Source organism: Trichosurus vulpecula, chromosome 5 (assembly GCF_011100635.1).
Source record: "Trichosurus vulpecula isolate mTriVul1 chromosome 5, mTriVul1.pri, whole genome shotgun sequence".
In the NCBI taxonomy this organism is placed as follows: domain Eukaryota; kingdom Metazoa; phylum Chordata; class Mammalia; order Diprotodontia; family Phalangeridae; genus Trichosurus; species Trichosurus vulpecula.
In genome coordinates this window covers 288,892,516-288,909,257 of record NC_050577.1, presented here as the reverse complement: position 1 = coordinate 288,909,257, position 16,742 = coordinate 288,892,516, and the positions used below count along the sequence as shown (strand labels likewise).

The 16,742-nt window shown below is 44.1% G+C and overlaps 1 protein-coding gene across 1 annotated transcript in view; it reads left to right on the top strand.

Moving 5' to 3' along the window:
* Positions 1–16,742, top strand: part of ALDH1L2 (aldehyde dehydrogenase 1 family member L2) — a 59,749-nt gene that overhangs the window by 22,143 nt on the left and 20,864 nt on the right. Inside the window, exons 4-11 of the mRNA XM_036760803.1 lie at positions 3,144–3,378; positions 6,886–7,051; positions 7,617–7,718; positions 9,341–9,430; positions 10,538–10,672; positions 13,219–13,344; positions 13,458–13,549; positions 14,983–15,130. Of these exons, the coding sequence (XP_036616698.1) occupies positions 3,144–3,378; positions 6,886–7,051; positions 7,617–7,718; positions 9,341–9,430; positions 10,538–10,672; positions 13,219–13,344; positions 13,458–13,549; positions 14,983–15,130 (1,094 nt within the window). The remainder of the gene's footprint in view (positions 1–3,143; positions 3,379–6,885; positions 7,052–7,616; positions 7,719–9,340; positions 9,431–10,537; positions 10,673–13,218; positions 13,345–13,457; positions 13,550–14,982; positions 15,131–16,742) is intronic.

The window sequence follows — 16,742 nt, the reverse complement described above, 5'->3', positions numbered from 1 at the left end:
AGTATTCATTGGTGGCTCTTTTTGGCAGCAACATTTTAAAAACTGGATTCCAGATGACTCAAGGCAGCAGGAAGGTGCAGGGTTGGCATGAATCCTATGTTGCCAGTAGTAGCGTCTGTGTTCAGAATGGGATAAAAGATCCGAAAAGGAGGCCATGTAACAAGGTGATTCAGAATGTGAATAGCCCGTGTAATGTAAAACAAACCAGAAGGTAGCCTCTGGCATCGTGAGTGGATCTTCTCTAGAGGATTCGTGATGAAGGCATGGACAAGATTCACAAGGTGAGAAGGCCTGATCTTTTCCAGGGAAGGCATTGCCCACTGGATCACAGGTCCCTCCAGATAGCAGGGCTGTATGCTTGAGAATCATGGAATACTGTGATCTCCAAAGAGTCAAAATGTCAGGGGACCCAAGGGGCAATGGAAAGATACAAGGTCCAGCATGTCACCAAATGATGACTGTGGCAGAGAAGACATTTTCACGGATGTGTATGATCACAAAAGCTGGTCATGGAGCAAGAATGACAGACTGTAGACAGCCAGCCGAAGAGAGCCTCCAGTTCATCAAGTGGATCATTTACAAAGGACTTATGAAAAAATGTGGAAGAAAATCATGCAAGATGAGAAGGTGTGGATGGGTTTCATTCTGTACCCACCTAAACAACACATGTACTATGGCACATACCTACCTTGGAAGAAAACTTGGCTTACCTTCAAAAGTGCACTACTTGTTGGATATTTTAAAGACAAGTCAGTACTCATGCTCATACGTAGGCATTTAGGGGACTATAAAAATATAACTAGAGAGGATGAAGAAGGAACTTCCATATTGATCTGAGGCATCTCCAAGCAGAGTAATGCTCCAGTGTCATGAAAGCCTGAGAAACAAGCCTGCTCTTCCTATCCCCATCTAGTAAGATCTTTGTGTGCCTCCTAAACAAACCCAAGTCAAGCTATGGGCACATGTAGACATGCCCCTTTAGCCCCTGAAGCCAGGCCTTGTATCTATCCATCACAGAGCAATTACTCTTTATTTACCTTGGTACTAAATGAATTTATGATTTTTCCTTTTTTATAGTAAAAAAGTTATGGAATAAATTTAATACTAAAGTTGATTTAATTCTAGTATGAATACTAAGTGAAAGTGCCTAAAAACTTGTGCTGTGTGGTGGCAGGTAAAATCCTTGGACAACAAGAAGGTCGAATCAGTTAATACTTAAAGAAGTGAATTGAGACTATTCACTGGAAGGTCAAATACTGAAGCTGAAGTTTAAATACTTTGGCCACATAATGAGGAGATGGGGGACTCACTGAGAAAGATCCTGACTTTGGGAAAGATTGAAGGCAAAAGGAACAGGGGGCAGCAGAGGATGAGATGGAGAGATGGTGTCATGGAAGCAACGAACATGAACTTGGACAAACTTTGACAGATAGTGAATGATAGAAGGTCATGATAGATTCATGAAGAGTCAGATACAACTGAATGAACATCAAAAATAACAAATCTTTTTATTGGGGGGTGGGGTGGCGCGACGACTGAATATTCCTATCTCACCCAGGCTAGAAGTACCATGGCCACTCATGGTCCCAATACCAATACTGATTAGCAAGCAAGGTTCAACTTGCTCCCTTTTTTGACTTGATTCAGTTGACCTCTCCTTAGAAAACCTGGTAGTCTTCCAGTCTCAAGGTGCTCACCAATATGGTGTCCTTAGTACAGACACCTAAGGCCTTAACCAGTTTGCAGGTCAGAGCTCCCAAGCTCAATTGATCCACTAGCCTTCGCCTCCCTCAGTAATAGGAATTGCACACTGGCCTCTTTTTTTTTTTTAAAGAACTTCAGAATCCAATTATCATTTGGGTTCTGCAATTATTCTGCCAAAGTAGGTTTAATCTTAGTAGTTAAAAAGGACATAACAATTCTAATTCATTTATGGCTTCTAGAAATTCAATCTATTCTTTTCAGTACTTGTTATTAAATAACTTTGATTAAGGAGCAACCAAGCATAAATATTCATTTAAACCAACTATGATTTTCCAACTTGATAGGTAGTTAATATTTAAGCTCACCACTTCTTGTTCTTGCGCTATAATGTCCACACCATTAATCACCCAGCAAAGAAGCACAGACCAACCAAGAGCAAAAAGAGCCTGGAGATCGGAGATCTGAGTTTAACCCTCGGTTTTGACATCGCTTCTTCCTGGCCTAAGTCACTTAATAAATGCTTTGTAGTCAGGATGTGCCTTGGGAAGAGCCCTGGACATGTAGCTAGAGAGCCTGGGTACACATCCTGGCATTGCCACCTCTCTTTTTCCCTGCGCCATCTTGGGCAAGTCACTGTAATTCTCTGTGCTTCATTTTCTCATCCGTAAAATGATAGGGTTGGACTAAAGGCCGTTCTCTCCTACTCTGAATACTTAGGATGGTCTGACCTTCATCTTTTGTAGACTGTGCTGAATAAACACTATGCTTAAGAAGCATCATGGCGCTTCTGTGGATAGAGTGGTCTGGCCTTGAAGTTGGGAAGACCTAGTCCTCTTCTGCCACAAACTAGCCATGTGACCAGGGCCAAGTTGCTCAAGTTCTCAGTGCCCTTAGGGACATCATGCTGACCTGCAACCAAGGAGGGACTTTCCACACTGGGCCTTCCCCAGTGGTTGGAATAATTTCATCATTCCACTAACAAAATCTTAGGTCTGGACCATCACCCACCCTCCCTGCAAATAAATGACTTCTACATTCATTTTCCAACTCTGAAATACCATGCTTTGTTTATATATGTAGATATAGATATATAGATATAGATATATATAGATATATATATCCTCTAGCCACAATCTTAATGAATATAACGATAAAGTTAATTTGTCATTTCCTTCATGCTTTAATGCCTTTCCTCTTATAAGCAAAATCCCTTATGATTTTTATAGTTCTCTAAAATGTGAAAAAATCGATAGGAAACCAGGTGATATTTACCACTGGTCGAACTTGGGCCGAGATCTAAACTATTTTGGTCATGTTATTTCCTTACTATGCTTTAGTTTTCATTTTCTTATTCTAGCAGTCATTCTTATACAATTATATTTTACATTTTCACAAGCCTAATTTCTTGAAAAATCTTGCTTCTTTCTCCCCTGCGCCAGCTTTGGCTGCAGAGAAAGATGGAATCCCAGTGTTCAAGTTTCCCAGATGGAGAACCAAAAACAAGACCATCAAAGAAGTCATGGAAGCCTACAGATCCGTGGGAGCTGAACTGAACGTCCTTCCATTCTGCACACAGTTTATTCCCATGGATGTTATCGATTGCCCGAAGCATGGTTCTATTATTTATCACCCATCGATCCTTCCCCGTCACCGAGGAGCTTCTGCTATCAACTGGTGAGATGTCTATTGGAGATAGAAAAGAGGCCATGGCCATCTGTCTGCTCTTAACTTGGACACGTGGGAGACTGGGCTGTGTCCACAAGGCCCCAAGTCGTTGCACCAGCTCTTTTCTCCTGACAGCTTAGCTAGCTGCTCTTTGACAAGGGAAAGCCTGCATTCTAGCATCGCCCTGGAGGCAGACAGAAGTAACTGTAGAAAACTTCTCATTTACTTTGCCTTTTGTCAGGGTGGGGTCACTGTCTCTGTCTGTCTCTCTGTCTCTCTGTCTGTCTCTCTGTCTGTCTCTCTGTCTGTCTCTCTGTCTGTCTCTCTGTCTGTCTCTCTGTCTGTCTCTGTCTGTCTCTGTCTGTCTCTGTCTCTGTCTGTCTCTGTCTCTCTCTGTGTGTCTCTGTCTCTCTCTGTGTGTCTCTGTCTCTCTCTGTGTGTCTCTGTCTCTCTGTCTGTCTCTCTGTCTGTCTGTCTGTCTCTCTGTCTCGCTCTCTGCTCTCTGTCTCGCTCTCCGTCTCTCTCTCTGTCTCTCTCTCTCTCGGCAAGGCAATCAAGGTTAAGTGACTTGCCCAAGGTCACACGGCTGGTTAGTGTCTGAGGCTGGATTTGAACTCAAGTTCTGTTGACTCCAGGGCTGATGCTCTATCCACTGCATCACCTAGATGTCCCTGGGCATTTCTCTAGGACCAATACCCCCCTTACCAGTATGTCCGTGGTCCTATGATACTCTCTGCTGCCCCCTATTGTCCGTGCATTGGTTTCTAAGATGTAAATATGAGAAAATTATTTCATCCTGTTTGAAGTTTTATTCTGTGAAATTTTTTCTTCCAGTTATTTGGACATTCTGCTAATGTTACTTTGGAAAGCAAATGAGCACATTGGGTCTTCAGGAAGATTTTTGGCCTAACTCAGTCAAATGTCCTGCAATTAGTAGATACTCCATGCATAGTTGTTATACAAATGAATGAATGAATTCCTGCATGTAAAGCTCTTCTGGTTCTAAATCCCAAGATGATTTTAAAAAACTCTTATTGATCCCTTTTTATTTTAATATCAAATTGTATATGCCCCTCCCCCACCTAGTGAGATCCCTTTGTAGCAAAGATAAGGAAAATGGAAAAAAAACAAAAACGGCTCATCAAAAGTGAGCATCAGCTATTCCTGCAATGTGGTGGTGTTTCAGCTGAGCTTTGAAGGAAACTGGGGATTTGGGGAGGCAGAGGTAATGAGGGGATGCGTGTCAGGCATTGAGGACTGTTTCTGCAAAGGTGTGGAGGTGGGAATTAGAGGTTGGAATGTCCTATGGAGGAGCAGCATAAAGGTCAGCTGGGCTGAACCATAGAGGATGTGAAGGGAAGTAATATCGGGTAAGCCTAGAAAGGAAGGTTGGTTCCAGGGAGTGAAGGGCTTTACATGCAGAACAAAGGAATTTGATTTGATCTTAGAGGTGATAGGGAGCCACTGGAGCTTACCGAGCAGAGGGAGGAGTGAAGAAGTCAGGCCTGTGCTTTAGGAATCACTTTGGCAGCTGTGTGGACGAATGGGAGAGAGGAAGAAAGGAAGCAGGGAGACCCTACCCCTGTAGGAGGCCACTGAAGTAGGACTGAGAAGGGCTGGACTAGGGTGGTGGCTGTGGGGGTGAAGAGAGGGGGATGAATACAAGAGAGGGTCAGCGGGGAGGATCGGTAAGACTTGGGGGAGCACAGGAGAAGGCAGAGTCACAGATGACTCCAAGGTGGTGAAGGTGGGTGTTGTTTATGCACACACACATATACACATGTATGCATACATGCAGACACATGCACATGTACCATACACACACACCCGCCAAGGTGCTTTCCCTAAAGCTCAGTGAGGACTCTGCTTGTGCTGCTCCAGAAAGCTCTTTCCTGAGAGATGGGGTAGTCTGTTGGCTCCCCACTCCCCTAGAATCAGAGGTCAAATCTCCTGCCTGGTATTCACCTGCACAACCTGGCCCTGATGCCGGGAATGGAATTCCTCCTTACCTCTACCTCTTCAGATTGCTAGTTTCCTTAAAGGCATAGCTTAAATGCCACCTTCTACCATAAGACTTTTCCTTACCCCACCCCCATCACCCCCCAACTAGAACTGCCTTCCCCCTCAAATCACTTCTGTTTGTGGTGGTGTTCTTCGGCCATTTCAGTCATGTTCAACAATTTGTAACTCATTTTGGGGTGTTTTCTTGGCAAAAATACTGGAGTATTGAAATGAGGCAGACAGAGTGAAGTGACTTGCCCAGGATCATACAGGTAGTAAGTGTTTGAGGCTGGATTTGAACTGGGAGCTGAATCTTAATTCCAAGTCCAGCACTCTGTGCACTATGGCACCACCCAGCTGCTATGTTGTCTTGTCTGACTAGGCTAGACTATTTCCTTTTTGTCTTTGTGGCACACAATAGGCACTTAATAAATGCTTGTCAGTTGATCGTGATGATGTTTAGTGCCCATGACAGAAATTGGGAAGTTCAGAATAAGGGAGCATTTGGGGGAAAAATTATGACTTCTATCTTGGGCAGGTTGAGTTTAAGATGCCTTGGGGACCTCCAGGTCAAAGAGTCCATTGGACAGTTGGCAGTGGGACTAGAGCTCAAGAGAGCCTAGAGCTGGATACCCAGAGAGAAGAGTAATGGGCAGAGAGGTCATTGAGTCAGTCCATGAGCACATAAAGTCACCAAAGGAAAGTCACCAAAGAAAGGGGACCCAGGAGGGAGCTTGGGGATCACATCAGAGGCCCAGAGTCCACACCATCAAACTCTCGGGTCCTTTAAATACCAAAGAGCAAACAGCCATTCCACGTGGACAGTTTAGAATCCTAAGCAGATTTTGGGGGGCTGCCTGTATTATTCAGCCTAAAGGAAACACCTGTTTTCCCTTTCACATTGTACTGGGTGTTCTGAATTTCCCATTGTGTAAGCATTCAACAGATTGGGGAGGGGGGAACCAAACTGATCTTGCAGCAGGAAGCTGACAGAACTAGGAGCCAATTAATTAGTGATAGTAAATATTAATGACGTTTCAGATGTGAACTTTCCATGATGACAGTAAAAAGGGCCACTAGGTGGTGCCATAGTGCACAGAGTCCCGGGCTGGGAATCAGGAAGATCATCTTCCTGGGTTCAAATGTGGCCTCAGAGACTTACTAGCTGTGACACCCTGGGCAAGTCATCTGACCCTGTTTGCCTCAGTTTCCTCATCTGTAAAATGAGCTGGAGAATGAAATGGCAAACCACTCCAGTGATTTTGCCAAACAGGCTGAACAGCAACAACCATAAAATTGCAAAGCAAGACTTGGCTGAAATAAGATTATGGAGCTGGGAAGAAAAAGCATGCATACGATAAGTGGTTGTTATGCGGTCCAGAAGGCTGACCCTTCTCTGTCTCCTAACTATTGATGTACATTTATGATGACAATTATTACAATTTCTAGTTATTGTGTAACTTATCACATCCATCTGAGGGCTTTATTTTTAAGTGGAAATAATTATTTTTGCAGGACATTAATTCAGGGAGATAAGAAAGCTGGTTTTTCCATCTTCTGGGCTGATGATGGTCTAGACACAGGGCCTCTTCTCCTTCAGAGGGAATGTGATGTGGAGCCCAATGACACAGTAGATGCCCTTTATAATAGATTTCTATTCCCAGAAGGAATCAAGGCCATGGTAAGTCTGTTTTTGCCGTCAAGGATAGTTTACTTCAAAGATCTATACCAGGGGTGGGGAACCTGTGGCTTCAAGGCCACATGTGACCCTCTAGGCCCACGGGCCGCACTTAAGGACCTAAAGGGCCACACATGGCCTCGAGGCTGCAGGTTCCCCACCCTTGAGCTATACTTACATCACTGTGAATAGTCTCTCCACCAATACGTATTCTCTCCTACACCTTGGAAATGGCCTTTCAGAATCACTGTGACCTTTTCCCCAGAGCACCAGAAAACCAGTATCAGTTGTAGAATCTCACTCCTGATACTTCAGTATTATTCCTCAGTAATTCCTCGTAATGACTTGGCTGATCCTCAAATGCCTTCTGAATCATCAAGGACAGATTCAGTTATTTTCAGTCTCGTTTTGGTGCCAGGTGTAGAATTTCCATGGAAATCTCTGAGCTTGTTCCATAGATAGCAACCCCTGGCTGACCAAAATAGTAAATGAAACAACCCATTCCCCATTCTGGATGGAGAGCATTTTGCTCTGTATTTTTAAAGGTGATATTTATTTTTATTTTTAGGTAGAAGCTGTCCAGCTCGTTGCTGATGGCAAGGCTCCTCGTATCCCTCAGTCAGAAGAAGGAGCCACATACGAAGGCATCCAGAAAAAAGAAAATGCTAAGGTCTCATCAGCTGAATTTAAAGTCTGGGTTCTTGGGATCTAGAGAGAAAGTAGGCTTAGAGATCGATCTTCCATCAAGTTCTGCCCCCTTGTTTTCCTGGGAAACTGGAGGAAATTGAGACCTAGAATGGCTTGCTCTGGAAGTAGCAGGTCCAGAATTCAAACCCAGAACTTCCGGGTTCTTTCTGTGATACCATGCTTAGAGTATATCCCTCAAACTCAGACCACAACTAGCCCAGGACAAACAGATTTGACTCAGGAAGCAGTCATTCCACTGGCCCAGACTGCTCTGCAGCATAGCCACCTCTAGGCCTTGCCTTAAATGTACCAGGTGCTTAAGTACTTCTCTGATTGGTACTGTCTGTCTTTCTCTGCTATGCCTGCTTGCCCCCACAATGAGACTGCCTGTGCACCATCACTTTTCCTTCCCCTCCTAAGCCTTTTTGGCTCAGATAAAAAAAAAAAACTTAATAGCTCAGCAATCCCAGTGGAGATTTCAGTGTGCCAATCTGTTTTAAAGCCTCACCTTGTAGCTCTCTGAGTCCCTGCCCTGGTCTCTTCCCCCCTGCTTGTGGGGGTTTCCAGTAGGGAAGAGGGCATAGCACTGATAGCAACAATAACCAGTTTTCTTCATCTCATCTGGAGTCTGGTTCCTAGTAGGGACTCCCTCCCCCCTTCCTTCTCTGCCCCCCTTCCTTCTCCCTCCCTCTTTCCTTCCTTCCTTCCTCCTCCTCTCTCTCTCCCCTCTTTCTCTGTCCCCCTTTCCATCTACCTCCTTTTGCTCTCATTTTCCTCCTTCTGTCTCCTTTCTTTCTCTCTCCCCCTTTTTCGCTCTCCTTTCTTCCTTTATCTCTATCTCCTCCCCTTCTTCTCTTCTCCTCTCTCTCCCTTCTCTCCTCTCTCTTCTACCCTCTCTCATTAAAAAAAAAAGATCCACTTAAGGTCTTGCAAGCCTTATTTCCCTGATTATTCTCTGCATTTGTACTAGATGTTCCCCGTTCCTGAAATACCCAACCTCCAAAAACCTTAGCTTCTCAGGCTTTCCTCAAGACTCATTTAAAATCTGACCTTCTGCAGAAGAACTCTCCCTGCCCTCTCCCTTCTCCCTAGCCCTTCCCAGTCCCTTCCTTCTGAGACTACCTTCTAGTCACACTCTATAATCAGTTAGTTATGTACATGTTGTCTCTGAAATTAGAATGTAAGCTCCTTGAGGGTAAGAACTGTCATTTTGCCTTTCTTGTGTCCCCAGAGCTTAGGTAAGCATGTAATAAGTGCTTACTAACTGATAAAAACACAGAACACTTTTAGTAAGATCTTTTTCTTGAAGAAAAGACTTCAGGTCAAGCCATCTTAATATATTGTTACATTTTGGGTGACTGGAGGGAGCACAGTATAGTGGGAAGAGCAGAGAAGATCTGGGTTCAAATCCTGGGCTGCCACTCCTCCCCGTGTAACCCTGAGCAAGTCTCCTTCCCCCTCTGGGCCCCAATTTCATCCTCTGTAAAATGAGACAGTTAAACTATAGAATCTCTCAAGTCATAGAATATTAAGAGAAATGTTGTCATTGTGCATGCCCACGTGGCCCAGCACAGAAGAAGCAACTTGGGCATCTCACCCTTCTAGATTTCTTGGGGCCAGCCCGCAGAAGCTTTGCACAACTGGATTCGAGGCCATGACAAAGTGCCCGGAGCTTGGGCAGAAATAGACGACCAGGTACGTCCAGGGGCTGTGTCTGATTTTCTTTTCTTGCTTTTCCGTCAGAAGTGTTACAGATGGAGACCAGACTCTTCCTGACCTTGGCCTCTGAGCTGCCACCTCCTCCTGCCTCTACCTTTTCGTTCAAATGCACCCAGATCTTTCCACATATCCTCTCGTCAAGTCTTCAGGGCCCTTCCCTGCCGTGTTCGCTCACCCTTGGGTGCTTCAGCCTATCAGTGGCTTTACTGAAAGATCTCCAGACAGGGTGTGACCTAAGCAGATTACAGTGGGGACAGTCCCCTCTGCTGCCCCAGAATATAGCCTTCTATTAAGCAGCTTAGAAGAGCATCGATTTCTTATTTCTAGAGGGGAGAGTTAAGGGGAGTGTGAAATCACATCCAGCTGAGCCTATTGAAATTTAGTGGACTAAAACCCTATCAATCAATTATCAAGAATTTATTAAATGCTGACTATATGCCCAGTACTGTGCTAGGCTCTAGTAATACAAATTTTAAAGTAGTTCCTGCTTTCAAGGAACTTACATGGTACCAAGAATTCCACATGTTCACAGATAAGTAAAATAAGGGCTATGTACAAAATAAATACTCAGCGATGCAGGGTGGGGGAAGCCTTCATATCTGGGGGAATCAGGAAGGGCCTTTTGAAGGATATGACAATTGAACCGAGTCGAGTGCTCCCTCCCCCCCACTGATGCATCAGAACCAAACTCTGATGCGCTTCCCCAAACTTAGCCAGGCCAGTCTTTGGACAACCCTTAGAGGCCATCCGGAGGCCTGGATTCAAAGCCCTTCAGCTCAGTAGGACCTGCCAGAGCTGGTACTCGGCAGGCATGGCCTTACAGGACCCAGGGCCTTTTCCACACCATGTGGAGGCACCAGAGGAAGACTTTGCTGGAGATTTCCTATGTCTCCTTAGGATCAAATCCTAGCAATGGGGTCACTGGGTCAAATGATATGATCTCTCTTAGGATTTCTACAATAGGTTGTCAGATCATGCTCCAAAACATTTTCACTATTTTCTGGTCCTGCCAACGATTTAAGATGGTCCTGGTTAGAAAAAAAGATACTCCTTTTCCAATGTCTTTATTGATGTCCCTGTTAGGTGGTTACTTTCTATGGCTCATCGTTACTGGATGGTTCTGTGCCACCTGGAGAACCCCTAACAATCAAAGGTGCTGAGAAGCCTGGTCTTGTCACCAAAAATGGGCTGGTTCTTTTTGGCAACGATGGGAAAATGGTGAGTCCTTGGTACAGTAGCTGATGTTTTTGAAAATCTTGTTTCTGTTTATGATCTAACCCGTTAGCTTTTTGTAAGAAAGCGAAGAGGACCTGCCCCATGTGGCCTGTCATCCATGGTTGAGTGGTGGGTGACCCCAGCCCCTCTGCTGGTCTGTGTTTATCCCTTTCATCAAAGGCAATGAGTTCACTAGATTGAGGAATTTATTAAGATGTGGACTCCGTGGGTAGCTACATTCCCTGGCTAGAACATCAAGCCTTTTTGGAATGGGTCTGACTGTTTTGATTGGTGCTTGACATTAGGAATCATCTTTGACAGGACCCGTATTAGGAAAGTTAGCAATTACAGGCACTTTAGCTCCCTGAGAGATGAAGAACTTGTTTTGACATAGGACAATTAGTCAGTGCAGTTGGTAATGTGTCTTTTTAATGCTAGTAAAAAGCCTTACTAACTGACCTGATGAAATGGGAGCCAGGTCTTCTGGGGTTCTCACTTGGCTGACTAACTCCCTGCTCTAAAAACATTCCATGGGGACACAGGCCATAAGCTTCAGAGGAGGGAACTGGGTCCCATCACAGGGTACAGGAAGTACCCCTTTCTAAACAAGGCATGCTGTGTTTCTAGCTTCCTGGGTGGAGATTTTGAGACACACCTCTCCCATTTATAACCCACCTTATTGTTTCTAATGCTGTTGGAGTTATTACAGCTCTGTTAGCTGGTGTTAATAAGCTTTGGGGCTGATGTGGAGCCCAGCGGTCATTTGTAAGCACATTCCAAACAAAGTTTCACATGGACTCTGTAATACAGTCTGCTTGCTCTAAATGAGAAACTACATAATGAAAAGCCTCATGGTTAAAAACACAATCAACTTTCATCCTCATGAATGAATGAATGAGCACTTACGTGCTTACTGTGTTCCAGGGTGATGGAAATTGTAGTAGAGATTAAAAAAAAAGAAGAAAAACTGGTTAATAAGAAAGATTGTACAGTCCATAATGTTTCCCCAATATACCATTAATTCCCTGTAGATACTTTTTGGCATTTTTCACTAGTGGCCTACCAGCTGATGAGGTTCTGCAAAGACGTTGAGTGAGTCATTCTTTAAGGCAGGGATTCTGAACCTGGGATCCGTGAACTTTAAAATGCATACATACACACATACATACATATGCACACACACACATACACACATGTGTGTGTATACAGGGTGTCCTTAAAGTCTGGACACAGGCAAAAATGCATATTTTGAAATATTTGGAATATTAACAGACATTAGTCCCCTTGACTTCTTTTTCTGGGGTATGCTAAAGGAGAAGGTGTACTCAATGAAAATCACAGATGCAACACTTGATTGAATGCATGAAGGGTCAATGTGCTCAGATTGACAGCAGCGTGGAATTATGGCTCATCAACCTTTGCATCACAAATGATGGGAATCATGTTGAAGATGCTATTTGTTAATATTCCAATTAAATGTTGTTGAAAATTTCATTCATTTCATTTCTTGAAAATATGTATTTTTGCCTATGTGTCCAGACTTTAGGAACACCCTGTATTTGAATAGAATTGCTTTCCTTTGCAGTCCTGTGTATTTTATTATTTGCATTTAAAAACATGATTCTCATGGCTTCATCACATTCTGCTAAATGGGTCCATGACACAAAACCAGATAAAACCCCCTGGTCTAAGGTAACCAAGGCCAGGGGTGTCCTGGAGCCAGCTCAGACAAGCGTTTAAGGGGTTCATTATTAAATTTCCATCAGCAGCATTTACAACTTAGAACTCCTCAAAGGCCACAAATCAAGACTTGATGTGTAGTATTGATTGGCTAGCCTTAAGACGGTCATGGAGAAAATGATAATAACACAGATTAAATTTGAAAGTGTGTCCGACAAAATACATTTTACCTGCCAGACCCCTCCAAGTTGCTGAACATTCGTTAGCTCCCTAGGACTAAACTTTTTAGGGCCACATAGACAGATGACTGTTAAACACCACTCTTGTGCCTGAAGAAGACACAAGCTAGAGGCCACAAAACAAAACCCACCTTGGACAAAATAGCGAGGAAGTAAAACTTGTCTGTGGCACCTTGTCTCCTGACACTGGCCCATCCAGGTATCTCTGCCAAACCATTGTCAGATCCCCCCCTCCCCATTCTGAGTGTGTTGGTGGTTAAGGGCAATTAATAGGCCTGAAAGTGAAGAGGCCTCCAGAGACGTTAAAAAGGGTATCAAGAGAATATTCTGGATCCCATCTAACTTGCTGCCACTTTTCCTTATTTTTTTAAAAGCCCTTGTAGCACTAGGAACTTTACTAGAATGATAAAACAACAGAAGTCCAGACCAAGGGATTGCACACTTCTTAACCTTAATCAGTGGTGAGTTAGCTAGCAGGGAGCATTCTGAAGCTTGGCAACTTTGGGGGAATTTCTGCTGCCTTCTGCCCCCATCCCCATAGATCATCCCAAACTGATGGTAAGGCCAGTTTCTCCCTCTTTAGCCTGTCCTAATCTTGTAGTTAACCTAGTTATTCTCATCACCTTGTAGCTAATGGTGAGAAATATTCAATTTGAAGATGGAAGAATGATCCCTGCTTCTAAATACTTCTCAACGGGGGAAACATCTGTGGTAGAACTCACTGATGAGGAGAAGAAAGTGGCCCAAGAAATCAAGGTGAATGTCTAATTCCGTATCTGAATTCTGTCACACCCTTGCTCTTGGGGCAAAAACTGCCCTCGGTTCCTATGTTGTTGCTTTTTAAAATAACCATTTCCATTCTTGCATAGACTATCTGGGCAGGAATTCTCAGTAACGTTTCTGCCATTGAGGACTCCACAGACTTCTTTAAATCTGGGGCAAGCTCGATGGATGTTGTCAGGTAATAGCACAAACACCTTTGGACATTTTCTGCTAGCCATTCATATCTGTGGCACTTAAACTAGATCGTCATTTTTCCTTTGCCTTAGTCACACGTACATTTGTTTCTTCTCCTTTTATTGTCCTGGCCTGTTTTCCCTTGGTCCCTGGGTGTTAGGAAATCTCTACTGCTTGCCTCTCCTCTTTTAAATTTAGCCTCCTATATATTCATTTCTCTAACTGGTTTAATCACCTACAAGAAAAATATAGTACATTGAAAAGTCTGGAAGTCAGACATGTTAGAAATTTACGGATTTCCTGTACAATTTTTGGCTGACATGGCGATAGACAAAGGGAGAGAGAGATGAATTTAGAGAGATGGATGGAGAGAGACAGGGATGGCGAATGGATAGAGCATTTATTAAACATTTACTATGTGTCAGGCTCTGTAATAAGTTCTGGGAATCAGCAAATAAGATGGCTTTAGCCTCCCAAAGCTTGTGTTCTAATGGAGGAAGACAGTACAAATGCGGGGTGCTGGAGAGGACATGGGAGCATGTCGAGACTTCAGGAAATTTTGTAGAGGCCAGGGCCTGGCAAAGCAAGGCAAAAAGCTCACAGTTGGTTCTGACTTAGACTGTGAAGCCAGAACGCCTTATTCCCACCCAAAAAACCATGCCTAGTGAAATAAACTGGGGATGATGATTACCAGGCAAGTGATAACATCATCCTACCCTCAGATTCCACTGGAGCAACACATGAAATACAACAAGCTCCATTGTTAAGCAGCCAAAGCTACTCGGAGAGAGGAAGGCCTAGGCAGGCTGAGAGCTAGTCAGACATGAGACCAGATATGAAGTAAAGAATGTTAAATGGGGCTGATCATCGGAAAATCAACCATTCAAAATATTTGTGGAGGCAGAGGCCAAAAGGGCCTCCCCGAAGAGCAGAAAGTAGACATCCAGGGTCAGTAAGTCTTCCAGAGGCATCTCCTTTAATTAAGCAGTTCTAATATATGTGTTCCATGAGGTCCAGTGCCATCATGTGGAGTGTAGGAGCCAAGTAGATACTCCTTTTAGGCATGTACTAAGCAGGTTCAGAGCCAAGAAAGCCCCAGTCTGGCTCTTAAACAGAGGAAAGAGACTTGGTCTGTAAGTCAATCCTTTATACCTTTGGGAGGACAGTTTTGATTAATATTGTCATATCCAAAAAGGTAAGCTCAAGGCGAGGTAAGGGCAATTTTGTGACCTGTCATCCTCATAACACCATTGCAGCTGCCAGTGTTTATCTAGAACACGGCCAGTTCCTTCCCTGTCATTCACACACAACCCCCAAATGGTACAACATACAGGAAGGAGCAGTAGAGGGGAAGTGGCAGACCCTCACAAACTCTGGGATTGGATTCATTCCCATTGACATGCCAGTCATGCAAACTAATGCTTCCTTTGATTTAAGGCTGGTTGAAGAGATCCGCCAGAAATGTGGTGGACTTCAGCTGCAGAATGAGGACGTGTACATGGCCACCAGGTTTGCAGACTTCATTCAGATGGTTGTGAGGAAGCTGCGGGGTGAGGATCAAGAGGAAGAGCTGGTTGTGGACTATGTAAGTCAGCCCCTCCGTGTTCACAAGTTGTATTTTCTCCATTGAGCATTGAAGGCATTCTGTTAGTGGAACAGAAGGAAGGAAGATGATCTTTGTCTTTGAGCATGTGAAAGGCCACCATGTGGGGAGAAATAGGAGTCATAGTTAGAAGGTACAGAGAGGCAGATTCCTTTGGGGGAAATGCCCTGAGAATTACAGTGCAATGAACCGTCTTGGAAAGGCAGATGACCCTCAGTTATGCCAGGTAGATTTGGAAGCCAAACCTGAATGATTGCTTGACCCTAGGATGGTAGAAGGGGGTCTTGGTGTCAGGTATAAGGTGGATTTGGTAGCCTCTGGGATCCCTTCCTACTCTAACCTTCTGTGGTTCTGTGAAATGTGGCAAACCGTATTTGCTCCAAAGGGGATTGCCTAGGAAAATGGGCCACGTTCTGACTTAGTGTGGAGCAGTCCAGACTCATCTGCCTCCATCATCCCTAAGTCAGGTGTCAGACATATGGCCACGGGCTTCAAACAACCAACAACACTCCTGAGTGCAGCCCAAACCAAGTTCAAATGTAACTGGGAAATAATTAACAAAGTAAATAAAAACGCAGTAAAACATAGAGAATACTACATTTTGAAACTAAGTCAGTTTGCAACTCACAGGCATCTATTTGAGGTTGACACCACTGCCCTAACACAGCAGGAACAAGAAGGTGGGATCTGCTGCCAGCATTTGGCTAAAAGACCCTTAAGTTGCTATTTGAAACTCCACATCAATCTCTCCCCTCCTCCTATTTCTCCCACTAAAAGCACCATGGAAATAGAAGAAAGAAAGAGAAATCTGAGATCAAGGGGGAACGAGAAGGCAGGAGAAGAGGGAAAGGGACTTTAGGAAAGCAAAGGCCTGAGATCCATGAAAAATCAGTTGGTGTTAAAGGAACTTTAGATTTCAGAGCTCAAAACTAGTCCAACTTGGGGGTGCACAAAACACGTGACCACTAGAGGGCAGTGTTTCCATGCTTTAGGGTTTGATTCCTTCATTCTAGAGCTACAAGCCTGGTCCAACTTAAACTGGACAGAGAGGAAACTGAGTTCTGGAGGGGGAAGGAGGCTTAGACCAGGTCATGCCGCCAGGTAGGGACAGATCCAGTTTCCTCATCTATAAGATGAGGTTAGCCTGGGTGATCTCTAAACTCACATCCAATTCTAAATCTTGTAATCTTTGTATGACTCTAGATGCTTTTTCATGATACTATGTTCCTGTATAACCTGGGAAAGAAAAATAGAAACCCCCAGCCCCTTAAAAATAGGAAGAGCCTGACTTTAAGTACCCTGAGATCATAAATTTAGAGTTGGAAGGGACCTGGGAGTTGGTGAGTAGACCAATCCAACCCCCTCAAGTTTTTCAGATGAATAAAATTAAGTCTAGTGACTTGGCCAGGGTCACGCAGGTATTAAGGGGCAGCACCAGGATGGGAACTCGGATTCTTAACATGGAGCCAAGCCAAGTACCTGGAGATCCTGGTTGTTTCCTGATTTCCTTCAGGAAATGTCTTGGATGACTCTGACTCCCAGATCAAACGCACAGTAGAGATTAGGACAGTATGGACCCAGCTCCCCTCCCTGC